The 25,853-nt window shown below is 35.5% G+C and overlaps 5 protein-coding genes across 5 annotated transcripts; 4 read left to right on the forward strand and 1 right to left on the reverse strand.

Annotated features, from left to right (window-relative positions):
- The first annotated feature begins 448 nt into the window (after positions 1–448).
- LOC124449066 (anoctamin-4-like) lies at positions 449–19,210 on the forward strand. The gene is made up of 4 exons (XM_047000008.1): positions 449–459; positions 15,321–15,685; positions 16,627–17,079; positions 18,230–19,210. The coding sequence occupies exons 2-4, from the start codon at positions 15,485–15,487 to the stop codon at positions 19,208–19,210; spliced, it is 1,635 nt and encodes a 544-aa protein (XP_046855964.1). The 5' UTR covers positions 449–459; positions 15,321–15,484.
- On the forward strand, positions 470–6,704 carry LOC124449063 (protein DD3-3-like). The gene is made up of 10 exons (XM_047000006.1): positions 470–616; positions 1,077–1,151; positions 1,634–1,823; positions 2,630–2,782; positions 3,379–3,591; positions 4,028–4,445; positions 4,923–4,985; positions 5,088–5,386; positions 5,882–5,926; positions 6,036–6,704. The coding sequence occupies exons 1-10, from the start codon at positions 470–472 to the stop codon at positions 6,398–6,400; spliced, it is 1,968 nt and encodes a 655-aa protein (XP_046855962.1). The 3' UTR covers positions 6,401–6,704.
- LOC124449064 lies at positions 8,936–10,341 on the forward strand. Its single transcript, XM_047000007.1, has 2 exons — positions 8,936–9,151; positions 9,373–10,341. Exons 1-2 carry the CDS (start codon positions 8,936–8,938, stop codon positions 10,339–10,341), a joined length of 1,185 nt encoding a protein of 394 aa, XP_046855963.1.
- LOC124447974 lies at positions 10,697–11,833 on the reverse strand. Its single transcript, XM_046998980.1, has 3 exons — positions 11,415–11,833; positions 11,200–11,316; positions 10,697–11,076 (listed from the first exon to the last, which is right to left on the reverse strand). The coding sequence occupies exons 1-3, from the start codon at positions 11,766–11,768 to the stop codon at positions 10,861–10,863; spliced, it is 687 nt and encodes a 228-aa protein (XP_046854936.1). The 5' UTR covers positions 11,769–11,833; the 3' UTR covers positions 10,697–10,860.
- Positions 19,211–20,514: 1,304 nt separating the features above from the next.
- LOC124449067 (protein DD3-3-like) lies at positions 20,515–25,756 on the forward strand. Its single transcript, XM_047000009.1, has 7 exons — positions 20,515–20,742; positions 22,829–22,922; positions 23,532–23,744; positions 24,175–24,592; positions 25,069–25,131; positions 25,234–25,532; positions 25,653–25,756. The coding sequence occupies exons 1-7, from the start codon at positions 20,515–20,517 to the stop codon at positions 25,754–25,756; spliced, it is 1,419 nt and encodes a 472-aa protein (XP_046855965.1).
- Positions 25,757–25,853: the final 97 nt, after the last annotated feature.

Consider the following 25,853-nt stretch of genomic DNA (forward strand, 5'->3'; position numbering starts at 1 on the left):
AAGATAGACGATTGGCACAAGAGCTTTTTATAACTATTTACTCCTTAAATATTTTTATCGTATTTACTTAAAGATAATTTTGTAATTTAGTAATTTATTTGCGCCCCCACATTAGCATGGACTTTTCAAGCTGGAGGGTATTTTTGCAACACGTTCTTATTTAATTAATATTCATAGTAAATGAAATGCATTGAATGCACTCTAATGCTGTTGTATGTATGACAGAAATATTTAAGCTTAGGTCTCATTTGTCGCAATTCACATTTTTTCAACATCTGTTGTCTTTCGATAAGCAATTTGTTTTGTGAATTAATATTCTGAATTCCTAAGCAATTTACTGACAATAACTTCGGTGAGGGTCGGCAACATACGTTAGCCACACCTTGTTCATTAATTATAAAAACGACATTCGGCTGATTTGAGAGCAGAAACCTTTGTGTGCGCGAAGAAAGCAGAGTAGTGATACATCATGAAGTTGTGTATTTTTACATTGGTTGGTCTTCTATTGTGTTGGAGCAGTGCTGATGTGTACCTTCACAATCCTAGGGGTTCAAATAACCGCCTAAATGAAGCAAGTACCGCGCGAGCGAGTGCTAACAGAATGTTTGACTCTCAGGTGAAATATATTTTCTCCCATAGAGAAAAGTAATATTCTCTAAATATTAAATGTTTTGTTTGAGACCAGGCTCATAAAATGTATTGGCTACAATGTGAGAGAGGAAATGATTTTTGCTCTGATTTTTTAATATATGTCTAAAAATTAGCTTATGACTCAAAGTGATTGGTTTTTTAGCGTTTAATGGCAAATATTTTTTTGCATCAAAAGAAACACTAACTTACTTAACTAATTAGATAAAAACTTGAATCAGTTAGTTAAGTCTGTCCAAAGGGAAGGTCCAAGAAACATCAACCCTTGAAGGTTCACGGAAATTCTACATTCCGTTTTCTCTGTTTCACTTCATAGAGAAATGCTTCAGTTTTTTAGCAAAAAAAGTGAAGACAACATAGCTATACATCGCAATATATATAAGTAAAGTTAGCATTTACCATCAAATATATAAATGTTATTTCTTCAGAACAACAACAATGGGGGATACAACGTCGGTGATAAAGATCAAGCATCGAACTCCGAAAACGATCAGTTTAATATGGTAATTTATTCTGTGATATGCGTTCAATATTTTATGTTCTAATCTTCCAAAATGATGAAAGCCATTGCCATTGCCAGTAGCAGAACATGGGATCCAGTGTTCGTCAAAATAAATGATAGATGCTTGATGTCAAATTCACAAAATAACTTTAGAACAAATATATTGGTCATGAATCTCTAAAGAATAGAATGTACCAATCCAATGCCTCTAAGGTATTTGGAAATGAAAAATAAGCTGTAGTAGCTAATTTATTTGACGTACCCTACGTAGATTCGCCACTGGCTATAGCCGAGAATTGCGGCAAAGAATTCCCACAGTTGGCAGCCTTAAAAAGATTCTTTGCTGTGAATCACAATAAAAATATTTACGATTGTTAATAAGCTATGAAACCAAATCACAACATGCGCGCTTGCGACATTGAAGTAGAATTTGCATAACCAAGAAACATGTTAAAAGGATATGAATTTTTTTTTTCGATCCAGCACTATTTTCAAAGTAGTGAATCCCATAAAAGTTCGTCGCCTGGTCTTGATGGCAAATCACTTCTCACAATTGAATGGACCAATCAACATGGCTGTGGTGACAGAGATTTGAACTGCAACATCGTTCTTCAATACAAATGTCAAGATGATTTCGCACACAGAACACTAAATTATGATTCTCTGAGAAATGGTACAATAATACAACTTAAATATTAAAACCAATAAATGAAATAGCACATCGACTCGAAGTAGGTTTGTGTGTTTAGCCGATTGAATAGTGACCTACCACGATCTAAAACTGTTTCAAGCAAAAATAGAGATTATAATCTGCGGATTTAAAATCAAAAAAATATTGCTAGGTATTTATAAATTTACAGAACAGTCTATCCCACCTAACCCTAATCATAAGCCTAATAATTAAACTATTTTTGGTTTGTTGTGGGAACAGTGGCATAGCCAATGGGCAAGATTGGTCATATAAAACAAATTCCGAAGAAGCAAGACATCTTGAGATTGCAAAATATGAATCAAAACAACACGAGAAGTAAACTGTAAATTTTCGACTTTATTTCAAAGTCATCCTCATTCTGTCTAAAGTCGAAAATTTACAGTTTACTTCTCGTCTTGTTTTGATTCATATTTTGCAATCTCAAGATCTCTTGCTTCTTCAAGATTAGTCATGTTATGTAAATTTAAGATAATTAGTATTGTTGCCATTTTTCTTGCAGTGGGGGAACACCAAATAATTATAAATCACGATCAAACTTGTATGATGTTTATGCCACTGTTTGGGGATAATGTTATCTAATTTTGGCTTCTGTGACTGTGAGATGGGTACTGCGTACAATTTTTTGTTAAGACTTTGCATCCTTTTATTTTGTTTAGCACTGTTGAAAGTCCCTTTGGCAATTCGCTCTTTGTTTTCAATAAAATTTTGGATGCTATTGCGTTCTATGTTTCCTCACACTTAAATAATGATCAATTATTTTATTTTAGGGGGCACAACAAGTACTTCTCTCTACCACCAACAACAACATACCTCTCGATCATCTAAGAATTATAGAAAGCGATATGATTCACAGACTACCTATGGTCTCCACGAACCTTGGGAATGGTACGATAAATGCAGGAAAAGATATCGAAATAAAGGTATTAAAGGTTGTAGATCGTATGAGCAAAATTTGTATATGCATGAATAGTGTATCAGTTTTAAAAACGACCATTGAAATCGAACAACGCAAATAGACTTCGCGATATGTAAGCTGAGCGTCCGAGTAGACATTGACCAAATTAACAATTATTGATATGCTTGAATGGCATACTTTATCATATTTTTAACTATGTGCGTTATTTGTGGCAATTCAAGGTAACAAAGTCCTCACATTAAAAATAACTAATGTAGTGTTTAAATAAATAGTTAATAAAAAATTACTGTCAGAAGAACCATTGAACGTCCGACTACCATGCAGTGAAGTATTTGATATGTAAATATTTCTGTGTTTACTGAATTCGATAGATTCCTAAAGAAACAAATAATGGTGTAATTCAACTACTTCTAGTAAAGGTTTTTGCAAACCTTCTCCGCATATCAACTTTCACAAACTTTTTCATACAACCTTACAAATGTATAAAATTGCAATTAAATGAGCAGATAATTTCAAAAAATACAACTTTTTGACGATTTTTGAGCATTTTTATTGCACACACTGAACTCCTGCTACATTTTGAAAAACTATGTTTGACAGGTCTGTTCACAGCTGATCAACATCTCAATGGTGATCAAAGCATCTACACCCGTCAAAATCCAAACGGCAATCGTCATGGTTACGAATGTCCCGAAGAACGTGATTATTACCCATATTGGCATCCTACAGACTGGATTGATATTGCTGTTCTTGCCCATAATCAATCAATGTGTGAATATTATCGAAATGAGAGCTTCAACGTTAAAGAAAAAGGTTTGTTTATTTATAAGGCTCAGTTCTTTCATCCTCTTTTCTTATTTATTATTGCACCTTTTGTTGTTCTCTACTCCCCTCCGCCTTAGTCGCTTCTTTTCGCACCTGTCGTGGCTACACACCAAAGATTACAACATTACTACCTATATTTGTCACCTTTTTTAAATCATGAATTAAAAATAAAATTTCAGTTATTCACTGAGCATAGAGTTTATTAAATAGTGGTATGACTTTTCATCTTGCTCGATATCCCGACTGAAAGCCATTCTGTTCACTCCTGAATGATACGCTTGTTGTATACTTGTAATACTCAAAACTGGTGATACATTTATAATATGTTTGCACGTCATCCTCTCGATATTTTGACGGTATAACATAATCAGGATTACTGTGATTTATTCTTCTCTCATACATTCATTTATATTGTCTTCAACAGGAGAATGTCTTCAGTACTACAATACAATTTCTGACGGCTTTCGCCACGATTCCATGTATAACAATAAACTTGACTGTGAAAATAATCATGGTTTTTGGGTTCCATTCATCAACTACCTTGAAGAAAGGAAAGACCTTGACAGAAAAACAGATTGTTTGGCGGCAAGCACAAATGATGTACGTCTTATCTGGGCCATTCCCTATCGTTCTGAAGATATTGATGACTTGAGAATGAGCGGACACAGCATTGAATCTTTAAGACGGTGTTTGGTGGCTTTAGATCCTCCAGAATGTTATAAAGCTCCTTACACGAGAAGTAATCATTTGGGAAATGCGCATAATGTTGTTCCTCTCAACTACACTTGGGTTCTTCCATATTTTCCTTCGCGTCGTGCTCAGAGATGTGTTTTTAGGATAAGGTAAATTTATGTTTGCCTAATGGTCCGTTCACACGATCCGATTTGTCAATCCCATTGTTTCGGCTCTGACATTTCATTGCTTGTTCAGACTGTCCGATAATATGTTGATGTTGATGTTTTTTTAGATATTTCTTTTCGTATTATCTAGTACATTTATCGATATGTTATGTATATATTTTTGTTCTTGTTTCCAATTTTTTCTTGCGCCGAATCAACTTTGGGAAGTATTGAGAGTGCGAAGTCTGGGGCTAGTCGGCTTCCTTTAATCTTGTCTGGTAGAATATAGCAATTTCTATTTCCATCCAACTTTTTAGACGGACGGATCTGACAGTCGTAGGCTCGCTTGATATGTGTTCATACGACCCGTTTTTTAGGATATCATAAAATCAGATCCGACAAATCGGATCGTGTTTACGAGCCTCAATTTTTCATTGAAATATCTTCTGACCATTAAATTCCATAACATTTTACTACTAGGTATAACATTTCCACCGGTGATTATCCTCCATTCAACACTTTCAGTGACCAAAACCATGCCCAGTAAGTATCGCAGCTATCTTATTTTTGCAATTCATTTTACACTCAACAATTAAAATAAGAAAATATACTTGTTTTACTGAATGTAACAATTTCCACATTAAGGAATGAAGGTGTGTACTCTCCTGTGCAAAACAATCCAACGGTTCACATTGGCCAAACACAATTACCATTGCGACTTGCAATTAACACGGCTCAATTTGGACGCACTTTTCAAGACCGATCCCATTTATTCAAACTCATGCCAAGACTTAAGGGCATTACAAATAATGACGTCATTTATAATCTGAACGTCCGTGGTAAACGTGGTAATATAGTTCAAGTCTATCCAGCTGTGGAGTATGACTTCATTCCCAAACGACTTAAAATCACAAACACTAGTCTCGTTCACATCCAGTGGACAGGTAAAGTAATCAATCGTTCAAACTACTACAATTTATCCTTTTTATCTTTGACCAGTTATTTTAGATCAAAATATCTGCCTTTGCCGGTTAGTTGTATATAAATGCTTTGTAAATCTTTGAGGAAATTTCGAATTTTCAACCCTATTTGTGTATATGGGGGAATTTAAAATTATTTACACGCTAATTGAAAATGCTCATTGATTTCTACAGGAAAACTTTTCCTTGTATGATATCTGCCGAGCGGTTGAAAAATAAAAACAATGCACACGTGACCTTTCACCTTCGACAAACAAATTAAAAATTTAAACGATGTGCATGTGAACTCCACCTTTGACAAACAAATTAAACATAAAAACGGTGCGCGCGCATGTGAATAAAAAATACTTTTCGTTTTGCTGCATTATTAAAGTACTCTCCAAAAGTATGTACTTTGCAAAAAACTCCTTATGTAAAGAGAAGGTTATATGCTATCTAACAACTGGCAATCCTCTACAGGCTCGAATACAAATCCATCAAACAATGACGGACAGGGTACTGCAGGTAAGATTTATATTAAAGTTGATGCTCCTGCTAATGAGGTGTGAAAGGAATATACAACCCTAAATAAGTATACTCGTAAGTCTTTGCAAATTTAATATTGGTTTTTAAGGTACTGATCGAAACAATATGGTTGAAATGCAAGATCCTTCGGTGAATTACCCCCTCACTTCTGAAAAAACATTAACGATGTTCGAGAATGCTGAAATCGTCTGGTCCAGCGATATAGAGACCAAATCAAAAGAGGATCTCATTATAAGTATGGCGTCGTCTGGTTACTACAACAGTATGGCACTTTGTCATGCATCACCAACCGATCGTAATCATCGTGCTCAGCTTAATGAATTACTTAATAACGCTCCGGCATCATATCGTGGCATGTTACTCAGATTTGCACCTGGAAAATATTACTACATGTGCACTAGAAATAATAATTTCAGCAACCGCAATCAAAACGGAAGACTAACTGTGATATAAACTGTGATGGTGCAGTTAGGACAAGAGGGTAGGGCCGTAGGTAGGACTTAAATTGGGATGGTTTAGGGTTGCCATTGGGGGTTGCTCTTGCCATCCCTGCTGGTGCCACTGAGTGACGGTATATTTTTATAATGTTTCTTACATATTGAGTCAAGCACAAACTGAATAGTTTCGTAATGTTTTCAAAAAAATTCACGTCATTTTTCGTAATATAAATAATCACACTAGGTGGCCGGTGGCATTGTAAATAGCTATTTTTTCCACAATGATAACGCAAATAATACTACCGTTGACCTGATTGTAAGTTTGTAACAGAAAGTCTATCTCCCACCAAAATGTTAAGTCGAATTCAACCTGTGTGGCTGAGCCTCGATTTTTTTCAAGAACGGGTCAAAGAGAGTCATTACGACAGACCTTTTGCTACAATACATGTAAAAATTGTGGAAGAAAAAGACATGTTTATTTATAGCAAGACTTCCAGCTATACATGGTACAAAAACAGGAAACGAAAATTTTGTTGTTAACACTTTAATATGCTGTTTTTCCAAGTAACTAATTTATATTTGTTTCGGTCCTGAATCGCTCGAAGTAATCAAATAAATCTAGAAATTCAAATTAGAGTAAAAAGCTACAGCACAGATAAATTTAACAAAACAGCGTTAGATGCCTATAAAAGAAGTAAAATGTAAGTATGAGTTTAAATTTTGCCTCAAAACCTAGTTACAATTTGCTAACATTATACGAACACGTCTGCTTCATGCAATAAACTTTTATACAAGAGAATCCGATTCGATTGTTCTTTTTCTTGCTTTTAAAATGAATTCATTCATTAGTTTTGACAAATACGACAGAAGTATTAAGAAAAAGTATTGCTTAAGTGTGACTTCCAATGAATTGCCGTCTAATATGTGTTTGGCTCCTGGCAATTTCAAGTCAGTTTTTAACTTGAATGAACTTGCAGAACTCGAAGTTTCATAATAAACTCACCAGATCCTCAAATCCATTCCGTGACAAATAAAAAAGAACATTTTGTAAAACATCAACTCTTCAAAAATCTTTAAAATACGTCAGGCAACAGGTCAAATAAATTGTGTGATATCCTGCCACACAATCTCTATATAAACGAACGCATTCATCATCAACTTAAAAGTGAAACTCTCATGTACTTCAAACATGAATCACAAAATATTTATGAAGTTATGATGTGGATAACTAGAGACTACAGCCTGGAAAACTATTTGCTAATGGTTGTAAATTGTATAGTTGTCTGTCAAGTGGTAAAATGTTGAAGTGTTTTTGAAGTGAGATTTTCGTGTACATTTTCATTGGCTGAAAGAAATATTTAAATGTTTGCAAGCATATTGACATATTTATTTATGTCCATTTTTTGTTGAAGAGTTCCAAAATTCGTCTTTGTGTGTGACGTCATAAGTAATACGGGGTGGCCAAGCTGATAGTAATTTCTGTTGCCATGTTCAGAATGAGTAGCATTCACCATTTACTGGTTCCACTTGACATTTATATCCGTTATGATGTCAATTTAGCAAATTTCGCACAGGAATTTGCGAGAATGGACACTTTGGTGCGAAAAGACCAGTTTCATTACTGTTTCATTTTTCGTATATTATATGACACTAGGCATTGGCAATATCATTATCATACAAGAGTACGTTTGGGCCGTGATGTTTTGCAGTTCATATTTTCGTGTAGGGTTGTGTTTCAACGATTATGTGCCGATGGCAATTACCTTAAACAATTGTCTCTCAAACGGAAATCATGCAAGTGTTTTGTTGTCTTTATTGCATAAATTCTGATTTGTTAGTTCTCATTGTGATCTTATTACGCAGAGCATTCTTTTTGCTGTTAACTTTTATCGCAACGCACTACGTTAATTTAGTTCAAGTCCGAGTTAGAGTCTAAATCAAGTCCATACCTGAGTCTAAGATCGAATCATAGCTCGAGTCCAAGCTCAAGTTTTAGCACGAGTCGAAGCTCGAGTCGAGCTCGAGTCCCTAGCTCGGTATTTAGGTATCCTCTCGACAGACAGCCAACAGCTTCTTCAATAAAAAAAGTATTTTATAGCAGTGAATGTTTGAGTGCATTATGTATAATCCTGATATCGGATCACGTATTTTTTCCTGGCATTATTGTTGAAAATATATGGAAGTATTTTATAAAAGTATTTTTATTGAGCTTTGGACTCTGTGCTTCGAGCCTTCATCAGAATGATATAAGAAGTTATTTGCAACTATTTTTAATTTGTAGATGTTTAGAGCGTCTAATTGGATTAGCGGGTGGATTAATATGATTGTATGGCTCGGAATGCGTTGTCATGTGTTTTGGTGTAATTTGAATATGATTGGTGTTAACAGCTCACTATTCTTGACAGTCAATTCACTCGACCCAGTCCTTATCCGCGAGCTATGTATAGACCCTTTGCACATGACGTCACAGCTGATGTTCAGCTTCTTCTGGGGGTCAAGTAAGGTGCTGCCATTTATAAATAAGTAATAGGAAGTAAAACTTTCGGTCATCATGGTTCACTTTTGCGCTGTTTTTGCATGCTCGAATCGATCTAATAGAGAAAAGAATAGGCGGTTTTTTCGCCTACCTGCTGTCAAAAGTAATGTGAATGTGAACAAGAAGCAACTTCAACTTGAAGGCAAAAGGAATGGCTTCGAAGAATTCGCAGGGAAGATCTTACGCCAGAAAAGTTTGCGAATGCTCGTGTGTGTACCGACTTCATATCAGGTTAAAAACACTTGTCTTTATCAGTACCAAGATACTAGTGTTCAGCTAAATGGTTAGCTAAATAAGTGATGTGTTATTTGTGATAAATATCTTTGTATTATCTGCATATATTTTGTATTATATTTTTGTATGGCATTTTGTATTCCATGCAAGGAAGCAGTCAGCAAATGGGATTTTGCCTTAAGTTTCGATCATCCTTTCTTGTAAATGTCATAAAATAGAATGAATTAATTCCTACTGGCAAACCAGCAGACCTACAAAAGAAAGATGACCCAGACTGGGCACCAAGTCAAAATCTTGGCCACAACAATGTGAAAAAGAGAAACACAGAACGATCGTCTCGCTACCAAGGGATAATTGAAAAGAAGAGAAGATCTGAAACTGCTAATGCCCTTATAGCAATGTCAAGCGAGCAGCCCAATGAGGTTGTTGATAAAATGGACACCTCTGAACCAAAGGCAAATGAAATGTCAACACAGACTGATAAAACTGTTAATGAGCTGAGGTTACTTGAAGATGAGGTAGATTTTCTAAGGAAGGAAAATTCTGATTTAAAGAAAAAATTATTGCAAAAGGAACTAAATGAGGATGCATTTAAAGATGATGATGAAAAGGTACTTTTCTATACAGGTTTACCTACCTGGAAGCTTCTTTTGTGCCTTTACAACTTTGTGTCTGGCTTCTTGTCACAATCATCCAGGTGTATGCTTAGCCCTTTCCAGAGACTCATTCTTACATTAATGAGAATGAGACTCAATCTTTCTGGTAAAGACTTAGCCTATAGGTTTGGTGGAATTCATGAGGCAACTGTTTCCAGAGTTTTTATTCAAATGATGGATATTCTACATAGCAGGCTTTGTCCACTTATCCATTGGCCTGAACGAGAAGCCTTATTAAAAACAATGCCCATGGATTTTTGCAAGAACTGCCCAGCATGTGCTGTGATAATTGATTGTTTTGAGATTTTCATCGACCGTGCATCTAATCCTTTAGCCAGGGCACAGACATACTCATCATACAAACACCATAACACTGTCAAGTATTTGATAGGAATTACTCCCCAAGGTAGTGTAAGCTTCATATCTGATGGACGGGGTGGTCGTGTCAGTGACAAACACTTAACAGAAGAATGTGATCTTCTAGAAAAGCTTACCCCAGGGGGTTGTAATTCTAGCAGACAGAGGGTTTGACATACAAGAATCTGTTGGATTGTATTGTGCTCGTGTAAAGATACCAGCTTTTACAAAAGGAAAAAAGCAATTAAGCGGGATTGAGGTGGAACAAACTAGGAAGATTGCTAATGTAAGAATCCATGTGTAACGTGTAATTGGCAATATTCGAAAAAAATATGGAATCCTTTCTGCAACTCAACCAATAGACTTTGTTGTTTCAAAAGGAGGAAAGACCACACTTGACAAAATAGTAACAGTCAGCTGTGCATTGAATAACATGTGTGATTCAGTAGTCCCATTTGAATGAATGTTTATTATTTAGAGGCAATAGTGGATCTAGCGTAGGTCATAATACGTTGATATAAATATATTTCCCATTTAAAATACTTTACAACTAACATTATTGATGATGTTCTGGTTCTTAAATATTTTTTTTGAAATTTCTAACCAGCAACATTGCTGTTAAATTATTTTGAATTTAAAATTAGCTACTATAATGTATTCTGACCTACCCTGGATCTGCTAATGTATGTAGCTTTATACATTGAGTCGTATTCTTTTTCCTGATGTGTGCGAGTAAAATTTCCCAAGCAGCTCGGGAAGGATCCCTTTGATAATAAATTTCTCTACTCGAGATATATTTTCTTTCCAAAACTTCTCATCTGGCAAAATTCTTTCTATGTAGAGCATTTTCTCACTCCACACAACAAAATCACAATAGCTGCGTGCACTGCAAAACAATTGAGCTTGGACCTGAAAGAAAATGACATTCTAACATTACTGTTTAGTACATGTATGCAATATATATTTGTGTGTTGACTCAGCTGATACTGATTACAATTAACCACACATTTTCGCACCTATCTGAAAATGTACCTGATAATAATAACAATGCTTCCTTTTAAGCCGTTTTCCAACTGGTGTTTCTTCCAGACAAAAGTCCTTGTCAGCTAGTGATGTGTCTAATGTGTCATCTTTATGGCAATAGGGACACTAAACACATACAATAACAAAAAATTGCTAAGGCTCTAATTATTGATATAATTAATACTCCATTATGTTATATGCTTAGATATATCATGATCAAATACCTTAATCTCACAGACACCATTGCCACAGCACTTGCAATTGACCAGCCCATCTGGACTTGCACCAATGAAGCCATGATCAACATTAATGAAGAAGCCAGATTCTTCTACTTTGAAGGCCTCATGTTTAGTTCTTTGAAAGCTTTCATATGCATCCCTAGCTTGCTTTTCATGGTGACACCCCCATCGTGTAGCAGCAGTGCTAAACTTTCCTAGCTCAGGATGACAAATGCTCAAAATTAAAGATTTTGATGGGCTATCTGGGCATGTCCGTGAGGCAGCTTTGAATCTTGAGGCAGTCACCAGGCCAGTCCTCATTCTGAACCAAAGTCTGGATTCAGACTGCTGTCTGGTCATCTCTTCGACAATTCTTTGCTGCTCTGGAAGGACTGTATAGAGTAGTAGCTTGTGGGGAGCAACCCTCAAGGTAGCAAGGTCAGCACCTAACAAGCTTTTGTCATAAATATTAGACATCACAATTGGCAAATCAGGGTAACAGGACTTTGGAACAAATGGGTCAGAGAATTCCTTAACTACGGAAAGTATGACAGGTTTTGACTCAGTAGCTTGTAATTCTGCATAAAACTTTGACAGTTCACTTTCTGTAGGTGGAGGCGGAGGAATTGTTTTGGAAATGGCTGTGGGAGATGTTGAAGCTCCATTTTTTGAGAAGCAGATGTGTCTTACTCTTGCATATGGCACTTTCTTCACAGCTGAGGGAAGGACCCAGTAGGCTTTTTTGTCAGTGACAGTAAGAGAGTCCCTTTTTCTGACACCAGCCTCTAAAGCCCATAGCAATGATGCTACATGGGAGCAGCTTTCCCCTAAACCAGCCATACAATCACAGTGACCAGATAAAATCTTCCCTTCCTTCTCACAGATAACCCATGGAGTCAGTGGCTTCTCAGACATTTTTTGCGAGTGATTTACCTAGATAGCAACAAATGATTGATAAGAAATATGGAGGGTGTTTGAACAAATCATTGCTAATTTTTAAATGTAATAAATTTAGCGTTTCACATATATCTATTAGAAATAGAAGCAGATATCGCTTATGAAAGTGAAGATAATTAATGAACACACATACCTTCGCAATCATCAGCCGATTATCGCCAAATTCTTTTACCAAAACTTCTTGAACCCAGCCATTCGCGAAGTTCTGGTAGCACGAAAGACTTTTGTAGTTCATAAGCTCGTCCTGTGTGTATGAGCTTACCGAAAACAATAAATACATGCCCACGTTTATGTAAGAAACATTCGGCCATAATTCCACACAATCTTCCCAGTCGTTTTTTGGTATCTCGTATAGGTCAACAGAATGTATCAATGAAATTTTTGCCTCATATCTCTCCCTACATTCTTTTGACCTTATACTAGCGTAGTAACCGCGCAGGAAACCTGTATGAGTTGGTTTTTTTGGAGGCATTTTACTAAATTGGACCTTTCACACTGTATTGCTTATAGAATAAATCATTGGCTTGCCACAATCATAGAATAGAGAATACATTGAATAGAGAATACAATGCCATTGACCCCCAGAACATAACTTCAGGCGGGACGTCGCAAAAATGTGACGTCAATGCAATGGGTCTATAGGTGAAATCTCGATTTGGCGTGTGTCTGAGAATTTTCAAGTGCATGACGTCACAATTTAGAAGATTTTTTTAATGTGGGGAGTTGATAAAAAAATGTTAAGTTATGCACGCATGTTTTTTTGTTGATAAACATTTGTAACCAACAGAAAGACAATTTGCGAAGAATACCTAATACTAGCATTAACATGTTTTTTAACGGCTGCTGATTTGCATCAAGGCGATTCACTTGGTTAGAAAAGCAATGTGCTTTCATGTTATCATCGGAACTTTTAACGACACGAATATTTTATTGATCGCATGGTGGACAAGAGTACATTTAATATGTTATTACAAGTAGACAATAAATAAGTAAAAGCTCTCAATAGTGACTTTACAGTCCCAGAGCTAAGAATGGTTTCATGAAGTATAACTGTTTGAGCATCTCAAATGATTTTCGTTTTAAAATATGTACGTATGTGTAATGTAAAGGCCAAGAAAAATATCGAACTGAGAGTTGTAGTATAGCTTATTATGGAAGGGTATGTATTAATTTGATAACCACAACATGACCTTGGAATAGACTGACATGCACATATCATAATTATACAACTATAAATATTTCAGCTTCATAGATACTGGACCACAACGTCCACAAGAGTTTTAGACGAATTATAAATTTTACCAGTACAACTCAACTAATAAACTAACAGGAAAGTTTTGCTTTGACATTTTAAACTCATTTGATCATCACTCTGTTGACTCATTTACAGAAGAAAATTTCGTTCGATTTATCTGTTAACGATAATTTTTATTCTTCACAAAGCGTTTGGACGGCAAGTGTTGATATAGTATTTATCTAATAACAACGGTTTTCATTCAAAATAGCAATGAATTTTATGTTAAATTTGCGAGGACGTCTCTATAATCGTCGAAAGTAAAGCACCAGAAGCGGATATATTTATGCTCACTCGAGCTTGCCGTCGGCTTTCCGAGCGCGTTACACTTATATAGTCAATCCTATACAAAAAGTCAATTCCATGCTCATGATCACTGTATGTATAATGTCTGTAAATAGAATGCTAATGTGCCATGAATAATGACCGCAACATGGCTGAAAACAGCTGAGTAACATGAATCCAGATAAAATCAAATAATATACTTACACACAAACACTGGGAGACTGAGAGATACATATATGACACCATATAATTGATAGTGTTAATGGATGTATTGATCTTGTGCTGGCTGGCAACAAATTGAGTAAAATACAGAAAAAATCCTTTAAGCTCCAGTTAACATGACTTAATTGGTTATTGGCTGAGTTCTAACTTTCATGTCAACTGCAACATATAAATGTAAAGATCAATAATTTAAATAAGGTAATTGCTTTGCTAGCGCTAACCTTTAGCATGCAAATTTTGTAAAATGAACTTTGGAATACTGCTTATCAATTGTGCCCAATTTAATATTAGCATATTATACATACATACAGTGTTACTTCTTGCATGTTCTTCAATAAATTGACTTAGTTATATGAGAATTTGAAAATAAAAGGCGATAAAATTACTTTGTCTATATTAAGTGACAAAATATACAAGATACTGCAGTTTTTTGCTCATCATATCAATTTTATGTTTTAAAAATTACCGTTCTTTTGTCCATTTTGTATTGTGTCACTTAAAACAGATGATAAATGATGGAAAACACCCAAAAGCAATTTGCACTTTTTGCCTACTCGGTGCGAGAGGCAGCAATTACCTTGCGATAGTAACGCAAGGTAATCTCAACCATCAAGTGGTTCAACTCCATAAGAAACTCTACCAAACTCAGTAAACACATATGGACACTAAAAGACAACAACATCGCTCACGATATCTCATGGAACATCATTACTCACAGCAAACTGTACAACAGCGCCAACAAAAGATGCAACTGATGCCTGAAAGAAAAATTCTTCATCACCTACCAACCACAACTATCACCACTCAACAAACGTAACGAACTTATCTCCTCTTGTCGCCATAGAGACAAAGCACTTTTATCCAATTTGTACTCGTACACCTAACTTATTATGTATTTCTATCTTAATTTTACCCTAACTTCCTCTTGTATATATAATCAAGCACATGCTTTTGTGTTCATTTAAAATTATCCCCTGAAGAGTGAGAAATCACGAAACAGGCTTGTCGGGATGAAATTGTAGTTTTTGTGTATTTTCTTCTTATTATCAATATTTATGCTCTGCTCTTACGCATCGAGCACTGTACTTACGAAGAATCAAATAAACAAAACTTCCTATAGTTTAAAATATATATACAAAGATGACGGAAGTTAGCATATTAATTAAGGTATATAGTTACAAATTAGATGACGGAAGTTAGCGTATTAATTAAGGTGTATAGTTACGAATTACACAGGGATGTTTTGAATCTATGACCAAAAGAGGAAACAATATATATTATATTTGTGTTTGTATACTTCTGTGAACAACGAGTATCAATGAACAAAATGCGAGATGGACACAGTATGGTCGATATGATTATGGTATACGAGATTCCAGACCCATCCACTCTGAAAGATGATGATGAAATAGAAGAAGAAGATAAAAAAAACAAAATCCGCGAGTTCTACATCGACGGTTTGAAGGCTAAAGGTCTTCTTATAGAGATTGACCAATTACAAAAAGAGAAAAACGCTGAGGTTTGCTGCCAATTCAATATTGAAATCTCTTTAATTGCATGAATGATTTTGATCGATGATTTTGCTCGATGTCTTGATATCAAAACTGAAAAGAAAATTTATGATTAGTTTGATCCTTCTATTTACTGAAATTTAAAGGAATATTCAGTCTTCTAAAACAGTCTTCTGTAGAGTCTTCTAAGTCAATCTTTTAAAGTTGCTTGTTAATTGTATGACAGTTTGTTGTACTTATTATATCTATAAACGATAGTAATGTAAATAAGGTCTTAAACAACGACTTTGACCTTTCCCCTGTTTAAGGGGAAAGATAAATATAATAAGTTAATAAATGTTTAAAAGTGTCTGCAATGCGTGGTAAAAACTTACGTCAAGATTGCCCAAAACCATATGCTTACATGACGTCTTGCGCACGCCCAAACCAGTGCTTTCATTATGTGCTTCACTTGCCTGAAATTTGCATTCTTGTCAAGATATATAAGATTGAAAAAAATTCTTCAGAGCAGAAAGCTATCAACTAAATTGTAAATAGCTACTGAAATGTCGTCGTTTTACATTTACCAATTTTAAAAATTACTAAAGTACAAAAATTACTAAATTATAAAATTTACTAAACGACAAGAATTACAAAATTATATAATTAGCAATAAAATTATAAATTGAAGTCACTGTTGTTTTGTATTTTATAAAGTATATTTTTTATTTTATATTATTTCAATGATATTAAATTAAATTTTCATAAGTTTAAAGAAAGTATAATCACCTCCAGACCCAGTGGGCTAGCAAGCCCGCATGTTTGTTCGTGCTATGTAAATTTTAGATCATTGGCATTATTTATTTAAATTATTACCTGCACTTCTTTAGAAATTTAAAGTATTTTTTTAAAAGTATTTATGTATTTTTATTATCTAGGCTTATGATTAGCAAATTTTTCCCGTTAACAGGACACAAATGACAACGACAAGAAGCCAAAGACGTTTTTTGTCAAAATTCATGCACCTTGGGACGTATTGACCAAAATGGCCGAAGAGATGTTTCTGCGCATGCCCTTGCAAAAATCGGACATAAAAATTCCATCGACACTTGAAACCGTGTTTGGCGAGCAGTTTGTGGCAAAATTCAACAATGCAAATCCTTTAGAATACGATAGACATATTACACCAGACGACATTATGTATTTCACGGCGTACTTTACAAAGGAGCATGAGGCCGAGTTTGTGGGCATTGATAACCATGATACATTTTTACTCCCACCGACCGTGTCGCATGGTCGAAAGAATCATGGGACAGACGCCATTCGAGCCCTCGAGGACTTGAACAAGGTTGTCGGTATTGCTAATTTGAAGTTCACCAACGCGTTCAAGGGAATTTATCCATTGCACGACGGACCGTGTGAGGTTAGCGTTGTATTCATTGTTTACAGTCTTTATTGCAATTTTTCAAATGCCTAAACGAGGTTCAGGGAAATAACTTCTTTAAATAGATAACTTGATTTTAAGAACATTTGCAATAAACTTGATGGATTGAAATTTATTTTCATGGGCTTTTGGCCTAGAAGTAGTTGACTCTGCACCGGAAGTGACGCACATAGGAAAACTCATGCATTGATTATGTAGCTTTTATTATACAGAAAAACACTGTTATAGTAAATCTTCTTCAAATATGCCCTACAAATTTAAGATTCCGCGTAGGTGTATTGTTTGATGAGATCTTTAGAACGAATAATGAACGAAAATGTTTAACAACTAAAACTTCGTTTTTTCTTCGGCACGCTTCTCCTTGCCGCTTCAGCCATTAGGTAAAAATACCAGATGTGAAACAAGTTATGAACAAGCTGTAATAGTGTTGTATTCCTATTATTGAAAATTGTGAAAAGAGATTGTTGCTTAAAGATCGTGTGCACTTTTTCTGTAGAAATAATTCGAAAAGTTTTTTTAATGGTCATTTCTCGTCATGCTTTAATAGTTTAATAAACTACATCATTTACATGAATGGATTGTGGCGTATTTGATATATTAGCAAAGAAAACAAATGATACCATGGCACAGAATTCAAATATTTGCCGTCTTTCGTGATCCTGCCCTTAAAGTAAATCGTATTTTAACCGATGTTTTTTATGCAATCAAACCTGTATTAATCAAACACCGTCAGGAAGCGGTTTAGTGTTCGCTTGGATTTGTATGTTAAGCAGAGATTCTCGTCACCAGGCCCATCCCCTAAGAAAACAACAAAAAATAAAAATCCATATGCTTAATGATGAAGAAACTATTTCCTATTGACATGAATGAAATCGTTGAAAATCTAAATCTCTTATTTATTTCTTAAAACTGCTAATGAAAACTTCTGTCTTTTTTCAATTAATTTTGCTGTGTTTGAGCGTCGCACGCGTTTGTGAATTTGAGAAATCAAAATAAAACATTATAAAAACACTATTTTGCTTTTGCAAGAAAAATAGCAAACTGTTTACTTTTCATTTATTTTGACGATGCTTATGCATGTTATCCAAAGTTCCAATTTCTTTTAACATTTCTCCTTGCTTAATTTTAGGTCTCAGAGGGTGGTAAGCCAGAAAATCAACGCCAGCGATTGCGGTGGGAGTGGGCTCGCTTTAGAAAATGGTACAAGTATCAGCCGCTTGACTCGATTAAAGATTACCTTGGAACATCTATTGCACTGTACTTTGCCTGGCATGGTTTCTATTGCACAATGTTAGCACCTGTTGCCTGTCTTGGCTTCATAGCGTTCCTTTACGGTGTTGACGACTCTTACAGCTCCCCTCCGGTGAAGGATGTTTGTGACAGTATCAAGACCGATTACGTAATGTGTCCACTTTGCGATAAACAATGTTGGTACTGGTATCTAAAAGATTCCTGTACGTACATGCGCGTGGCTCATTTCTTCGACAACAACTTCACCATTGCCTTTGCCTTTATTATGTCTATATGGTCAACGCTCTTTCTAGAGCTTTGGAAACGTCTACAGGCGACCCTTTCTTATAAATGGCATACGCCTGATTTTGAAGAGGTGGAGGAACAAGTCAGACCAGAGTATGCGGCGGTCGTTACAACACTTCGTGAAAACCCGGTCACTAATCGTATGGAGCCGTACACACCGAGGACGACCATCTTCAGGAAGTACGCAGGTGTTATCAGCATCGTTGCTTTCATGATTACTCTAGTTATATCTGTTGTGATCGGTGTTGTTCTATATCGAACGGCTGTTTATGCGTCTGCTGCAAAGAATTCAGATGAAAGTATTCGCAAAAACGCCAAAGTCCTCACGTCCATGACGGCGGCTGTCCTTAATCTCATCTTCATTAATATCCTCAAGTTTTTGTATCAGTACGTTGCATATTGGCTTACAAACTGGCAGAATCCGCGTACTCAGACGGACTGGGACGACAGCTACACGGTGAAAATGTACATCTACCAATTTGTGAACGTGTACTCTTCTCTGTTCTACATTGCTTTCTTCAAGATCAACCTGTTTGTGGGCACTCCGGACATTACTTCCGACCTTTTGGTGTGAAAGACTGGCGTCTAGACACGTGCGGACCACAAGGATGCTTGGTAGAGTTATGCATACAATTGTTTATAATTATGGTGGGACAGCAAATCATTAGCAACGTTACTGAAGTAATAATACTGTAAGTGTTTCATTAAAGTCATTGAAGCCATTTTTACACACATAACACATATATTAATTACTTATTGACTGAGACCCAGATTGCGAGGTATAAAACAACAGTTCCTGCTGTTCCACATTTTCAGGTGATTTGCTCTTGATAACTGTGAAATTTATTTTCACATGCAGCTCTATTTTGCTAATGGCTTATATTTACATCAATCCAGTAGCAGATCTAGCGTTTGTCAAAATATATATATTGCTGCTCACTTTTAAATTCAAAGTACTTTCAGAAAAACACTATTGGTTTTGAATTTCTAAAGAATGTTATTTTATCAGTTGATTTGCTTCCAAGGTACTTAGAAATATAAGTGCAGTAACTCATTTTGACCTACCTTAGGTCCGCCACTGCATCAATTTACACTTCATTAAACTTATATTATATAAAAATGTTAAAATAAAACTTTTGGCTTTGTTCTAGCTATTTGAGGAAGTTGTGGAGTGAACGTAACACGCAAAAGAAAGCATACCACATTTACCACAATGGGAACAAGATTATTTTCTTACTGCTTCGGAAGGAACATTGTTCTGGGAGTACTTGCAAGTTGGTAGGTATCAAAGATCTCGCTTACATTGCTACTGTGTTAGGTGTCCAAAGATATTTATTTGATGGTGTCATGTTTTAATCTCTATAAATTTTCCAATATCCCACTAGACTGTAGTGACTTTCATCATAAAAACTGGCTAAAATATTCGCTCAACCAAGGCAAGTATGCCTGGAAGAGCATTTTCATTATATATAATATCATGGACTCGACATAACTTGAAGACTCTCTCCTTCAAATTTGAAAGCAGCCATTTAACCAGCTCATATCTTCCCATTCCCGGCAATTGGGGCAGTCAGGTATAATACGGGACTTTACTACAATGCATAAATAGGGGAATTCCTACTAGGTAAAATTTGGCTTCGTTCAAGTACAGGCAGGCATTACCAGAAGATATCTTTCCGGTTATAAATTCAGTTCAGTACACAATCCTAATTTGACAGCATCTTCTCACCTTCCTTTGTAGTCTTACAGCTCGGTTTTGTTATGATGTTTGTTGCTGCATTCCCACTGGCTCCGTTTTTTGCATTCATAAATGGCATTATGAAAATCCGTTTTGACGTCATCAAATTCATTCGCAACCAGCAACGACCATTTCCGAAGATGGCTGAGGATATTGGCGCCTGGTACCCGATCCTCGAAGCCCTTTCTGCATTCTTTGTTCTTGTAAATGCATTTGTAATAGCGTTTACCTCCGACTTCATCCCAAAGATGGTATATAAATACAGTTACAGTCCTGACGAATCACTCGACGGCTATTTGAACAACAGTCTGTCATATTACAACACCACCTTATGGAACAATGAGTCGAGACCGGATGAGAAGTATACAGTTGGAAATATCTCTATTCCGGTTTACTGTAGGTCAGTATTCTCATTATCGTCAGACCAAAGCACTCTTCAAGAATTGTTCATGTGTTTTTATACCTTTTGTCGGCTGAATGAAAGCTCATTGGCATTTTTTAGCCCTTTGTCACCCAGCGTTGCCGTATGGCAATATTAAGTAAACAATTCGAAACTTAAAGGACCAAAATACTTGAGAAGTAAAAGGTTAAAGTGAAAATGATGTCTAATGTTCAAAACAGTCCATTCGGACAAATGCAATGTCGTAACAAAAATGTTTAATGGGATTTGCGTTCCTTAAATGCGTGCGTCTCTAGGCAGTTCAGCAATTATTCTATCAGAATTTTTGCTTCTCATTTCTCACAACTTCTTGGTTATCAATGACTTAGAACCCAACCCTCTAGAAGTCTAACTAATCTGTCAAGGTGAGGCAAGGACACCATTTTCAAAGGAAGCAAAAAGCAAAACACAAAATAAAAAACAAGTTCAAAGGAAGTTTAAAAAACTAGTCCTATCAAACTTTTTAAAAAACAAATCTAGACTATGGACTTTGTAACTTTATATTAACTTTGGAAAAGCAGATATTAGTCGTAAATATCGTCAGTTTGCCACCGTTCAAGAAGGTGGCTTAACCCATTCGTAAATATAGAATTTTGGTGAAGTCATAATATATCTAGTACAAAGCTAGTTTATGGGTAAAATTAGCTTTAACAAATATATAAATGATTTCTTCAGAGACACAACATTGGGGCTTGGCTTTCATAAAGATCAAGCATATGCAAAACGATCAATTTAATATGGTAATTTATTCTGTGATTGCGTTCAATATTTTAGTTCTAATCTTCCAAAATGATGGCAGCCATTGCCATTGCCAGCACAACATCGGGGTAATAAATGATAGCTTGATTCAAATTCACTTTAACTTTACAAATATATTGGTCAAATCTCTAAAGAATAGAATGTACCAATCAATGCCTAAGGTATTTGGAAATGAAAAATAAGCGCGTAGCTAATTTATTTGACGAACCCGTCGAGCAACCCAAGGAGATGCGGCAGAAACAGTTGGCAGCCTTAAAAGATACAATTAAACATTTAATTGTTAATAAGCCATGAAACCAAATGTAATGCATTTGCGACATTGAAGTAGAATTTGCATAACCAAGAAACATGTTAAAAGATACGAATTTTTTTCGATCCAGCACTATTTTCAAAGTAGTGAATCCCATAAAGTTCGTCGCCTGGTCTTGATGGCAAATCACTTCTCACAATTGAATGGACCAATCAACATGGCTGTGGTGACAGAGATTTGAACTGCAACATCGTTCTTCAATACAAATGTCAAGATGATTTCGCACACAGAACACTAAATTATGATTCTCTGAGAAATGGTACAATAATACAACTTAAATATTAAATCCAATAAACAATGAAATAACACATCGACTCGAAGTAGGTTTGTGTATTTAGCCGATTGAATAGTGACCTACCACGATCTAAAATTGCTTTAAGCAAAAATAGAGATTAATCTGCGGATTTAAAATCAAGAAAATATTGCTAGGTACTTATAAATTTGCAGAACAGTCTATCCCACCTAACCCTAATCATAAGCCTAATAATTAAACTATTTTTGGTTTGCTGTGGGAACAGTGGCATAGCCAATGGGCAAGATTGGTCATGTTATGTAAATTTAAGATAATTAGTATTACATATTTGTGAATAATTAGTATTGTTGCCATTTTTCTTGCAGTGAGAGAACACCAAATAATTATAAATCACGATCAAACTTGTGTGATGTCTATGCCACTGTTTGGGGATATTGTTATCTAATTTTGGCTTCTGTGACTGTGAGATGGGTACTGCGTACAATTTTTTGTTAAGACTTTGCATCCTTTTATTTTGTTTAGCACTGTTGAAAGTCCCTTTGGCAATTCTGCTCTTTGTTTTCAATAAAATTTTGGATGCTATTGCGTTCATTGTTTCCTCACACTTAAATAATGATCAATTATTTTATTTTAGGGGGCAAAACAAGTACTTCTTCGTACCACCACTAACAACATACCTCTCGATCATCTAAGGATTCTAGAAAGCAATCTGATTCACAGACTACCTATGGTCTCCACGAACCTTGGGAATGGTACGATAAATGCAAGAAAAGATATCGAAATAAAGGTATTAAAGGTTGTAGATCGTATGAGCAAAATATGTATATGCATGGATAGTGTATCGGTTTTTAAAACGACCATTGAAATCGAACAACGCAAATAGACTTCGCGATATGTAAGCTGAGCATCCGAGTAGACATTGACCAAATTGACAATTATTGATATGCTTGAATGGCATACTTTATCATATTTTTAACCATGTGTGTTCAAATTGCGTTTATTTGTGGCAATTCAGGGTAACAAAGTCCTCACATTAAAAATAACTAATGTAATGTTTAAATAAATAGTTAATAAAAAAATTACTGTCAGATGAACCATTGAACGTCCTACTACCATGCTTTGAAGTATTTAATATGTAAATATTTCTGTGTTTACTGAATTCAATAGATTCCTAAAGAAACAAATAATGGTGTAATTCAAATACTTCTAGTAAAGGTTTTTGCAAACCTTCTCCGCAGATCTACTTTCACAAATTTTTTCAAACAACCTTACAAATGTATAAAATTGCAATAAAATGAACAGATAATTTCAAAAAATACAACTTTTTGACGATTTCTGAGCATTTTTATTGCACACACTCAACTCCTGCTACATTTTGAAAAACTATGTTTGACAGGTCTGTTCACAGCTGATCAACATCTCAATGGTGATCAAAGCATCTACACCCGTCAAAATCCAAACGGCAATCGTTATGGTTACGAATGTCCCGAAGAACGTGATTATTACCCGTATTGGCATCCTACAGACTGGATTGATATTGCTGTTCTTGCCCATAATCAATCTATGTGTGAATATTATCGAAATGAGAGCTTCAACGTTAAAGAAAAAGGTTTGCTTATTTTTAAGGCTCAGTTCTTTCATCCTCTTTTCTTATTTATTATAGCACCTTTTGTTGCCCTCTACTCCACTCCGCCTTAGTCGCTTCTTTTCACACCTGTCGTGGCTACACACCAAACATTACAACATTACTAATTGTCACCTTTTTTAAATCACGAATTAAAAATAAAATTTTAGTTATTCGCTGAGCATAGAGTTTATTAAAAAGTGGTATGACTTTTCATCTTGCTCGATATCCCGACTGAAAGCCATTCTGTTCACTCCTGAATGATACGCTGGTTGTATACTTGTAATACTCAAAACTGGTGATACATTTATAATATGTTTCCACGTCATCCTCTCGATATTTTTACGGTATAACATAATTAGGATTACTGTGATTTATTCTTCTCTCATACATTTATTTATATTGTCTTCAACAGGAGAATGTCTTCAGTACTACAATACAATTTCTGACAGATTTCGCCACGATTCCATGTATAACAATAAACTTGACTGTGAAAATAATCATGGTTTTTGGGTTCCATTCATCAACTATCTTGAAGAAAGGAAAGACCTTGACAGAAGAACAGATTGTTTGGCGGCAAGCACAAATGATGTACGTCTTATCTGGGCCATTCCCTATTGTTCTGAAGATATTGATGACTTGGAAATGAGTGGACACAGCATTGAATCTTTAAGACGGTGTTTGGTGGCTTTAGATCCTCCAGAATGTTATAAAGCTCCTTACACGAGAAGTAATCATTTGGGAAATGCGCATAATGTTGTTCCTCTCAACTACACTTGGGTTCTTCCATATTTTCCTTCGCGTCGTGCTCAGAGATGTGTTTTCAGGATAAGGTAAATTTATGTTTGCCTAATAGTCCGTTCACACGATCCGATTTGTCAATCCCATTGTTTCGGCTCTGACATTTCATTGCTTGTTCAGACTGTCCGATAATATGTTGGTGTTGATATTTTTTTAGATATTTCTTTTCGTATTATCTAGTACATTTATCGATATATTATGTGTGTATTTTTGTTCTCGTTTCCAATTTTTTCTTGCGCGGAATCAACTTTGAGAAGTATTCAAAATGCGAAGTCTGGGGCTAGTCGGCTTCCTTTAATCTTGTCTGATAGAATATAGCAATTTCTATTTCCATCCAACTTTTAGACAGACGGCTTTGACTGTCGTAGGCTCGCTTTATATGTGTTCACACTACCCGTTTTTTTGGATATCACAAAATCGGTTCCGACAAATCGGATCGTGTTTACGAGCCTTAGTTTTTCATTGAAATATCTTCTGACCATCAAATTCCATAACATTTTATCACTAGGTATAACATTTCCACTGGTGATTATCCTCCATTCAACACTTTCAGTGACCAAAACCATGCCCAGTAAGTATTGCAGCTATCTTATTTTTACAATTCATTTTACGCTCAACAATTGGAATAAGAAAATATATTCGTTTTACTGAATGTAACAATTTCCACATTAAGGAATGAAGGCGTGTACTCTCCTGTGCAAAACAATCCAACGGTTCACATTGGCCGAACACAATTACCATTGCGACTTGCAATTAACACGGCTCAATTTGGACGCACTTTTCAAGACCGATCCCATTTATTCAAACTCATGCCAAGACTTACGGGCATTACAAATAATGACGTCATTTATAATCTGAACGTCCGTGGTAAACGTGGTAATATAGTACAAGTCTATCCAGCTGTGGAGTATGACTTCATTCCCAAACGACTTAAAATCACAAACACTAGTCTCGTTCACATCCAGTGGACAGGTAAAGTAATCTATCGTACAAACTACTGCAATTTATCCTTTTTGTCTTGACCAGTTATTTTAGATCAAAATATCTGCCTTTGCCGGTTAGTTGTCTATAAATGCTTTGTAAATCTTTTAGGAAATTTTGAATTTTCGACCCTATTTGTGTATATGAGGGAATTTAAAATTATTTACACGCTAATTGAAAATGCTCATCGATTTCTACAGGAAAACTTTTCCTAGTATGATATCTGCCGAGCGGTTGAAAAATAAAAACAATGCACACGTGACCTTTCACCTTCGACAAACAAATTAAAAATTTAAACGATGTGCATGTGAA

The sequence above is a fragment of the Xenia sp. Carnegie-2017 genome, unplaced genomic scaffold (genome assembly GCF_021976095.1).
Source record: "Xenia sp. Carnegie-2017 unplaced genomic scaffold, XeniaSp_v1 HiC_scaffold_23, whole genome shotgun sequence".
NCBI lineage: Eukaryota > Metazoa > Cnidaria > Anthozoa > Malacalcyonacea > Xeniidae > Xenia > Xenia sp. Carnegie-2017.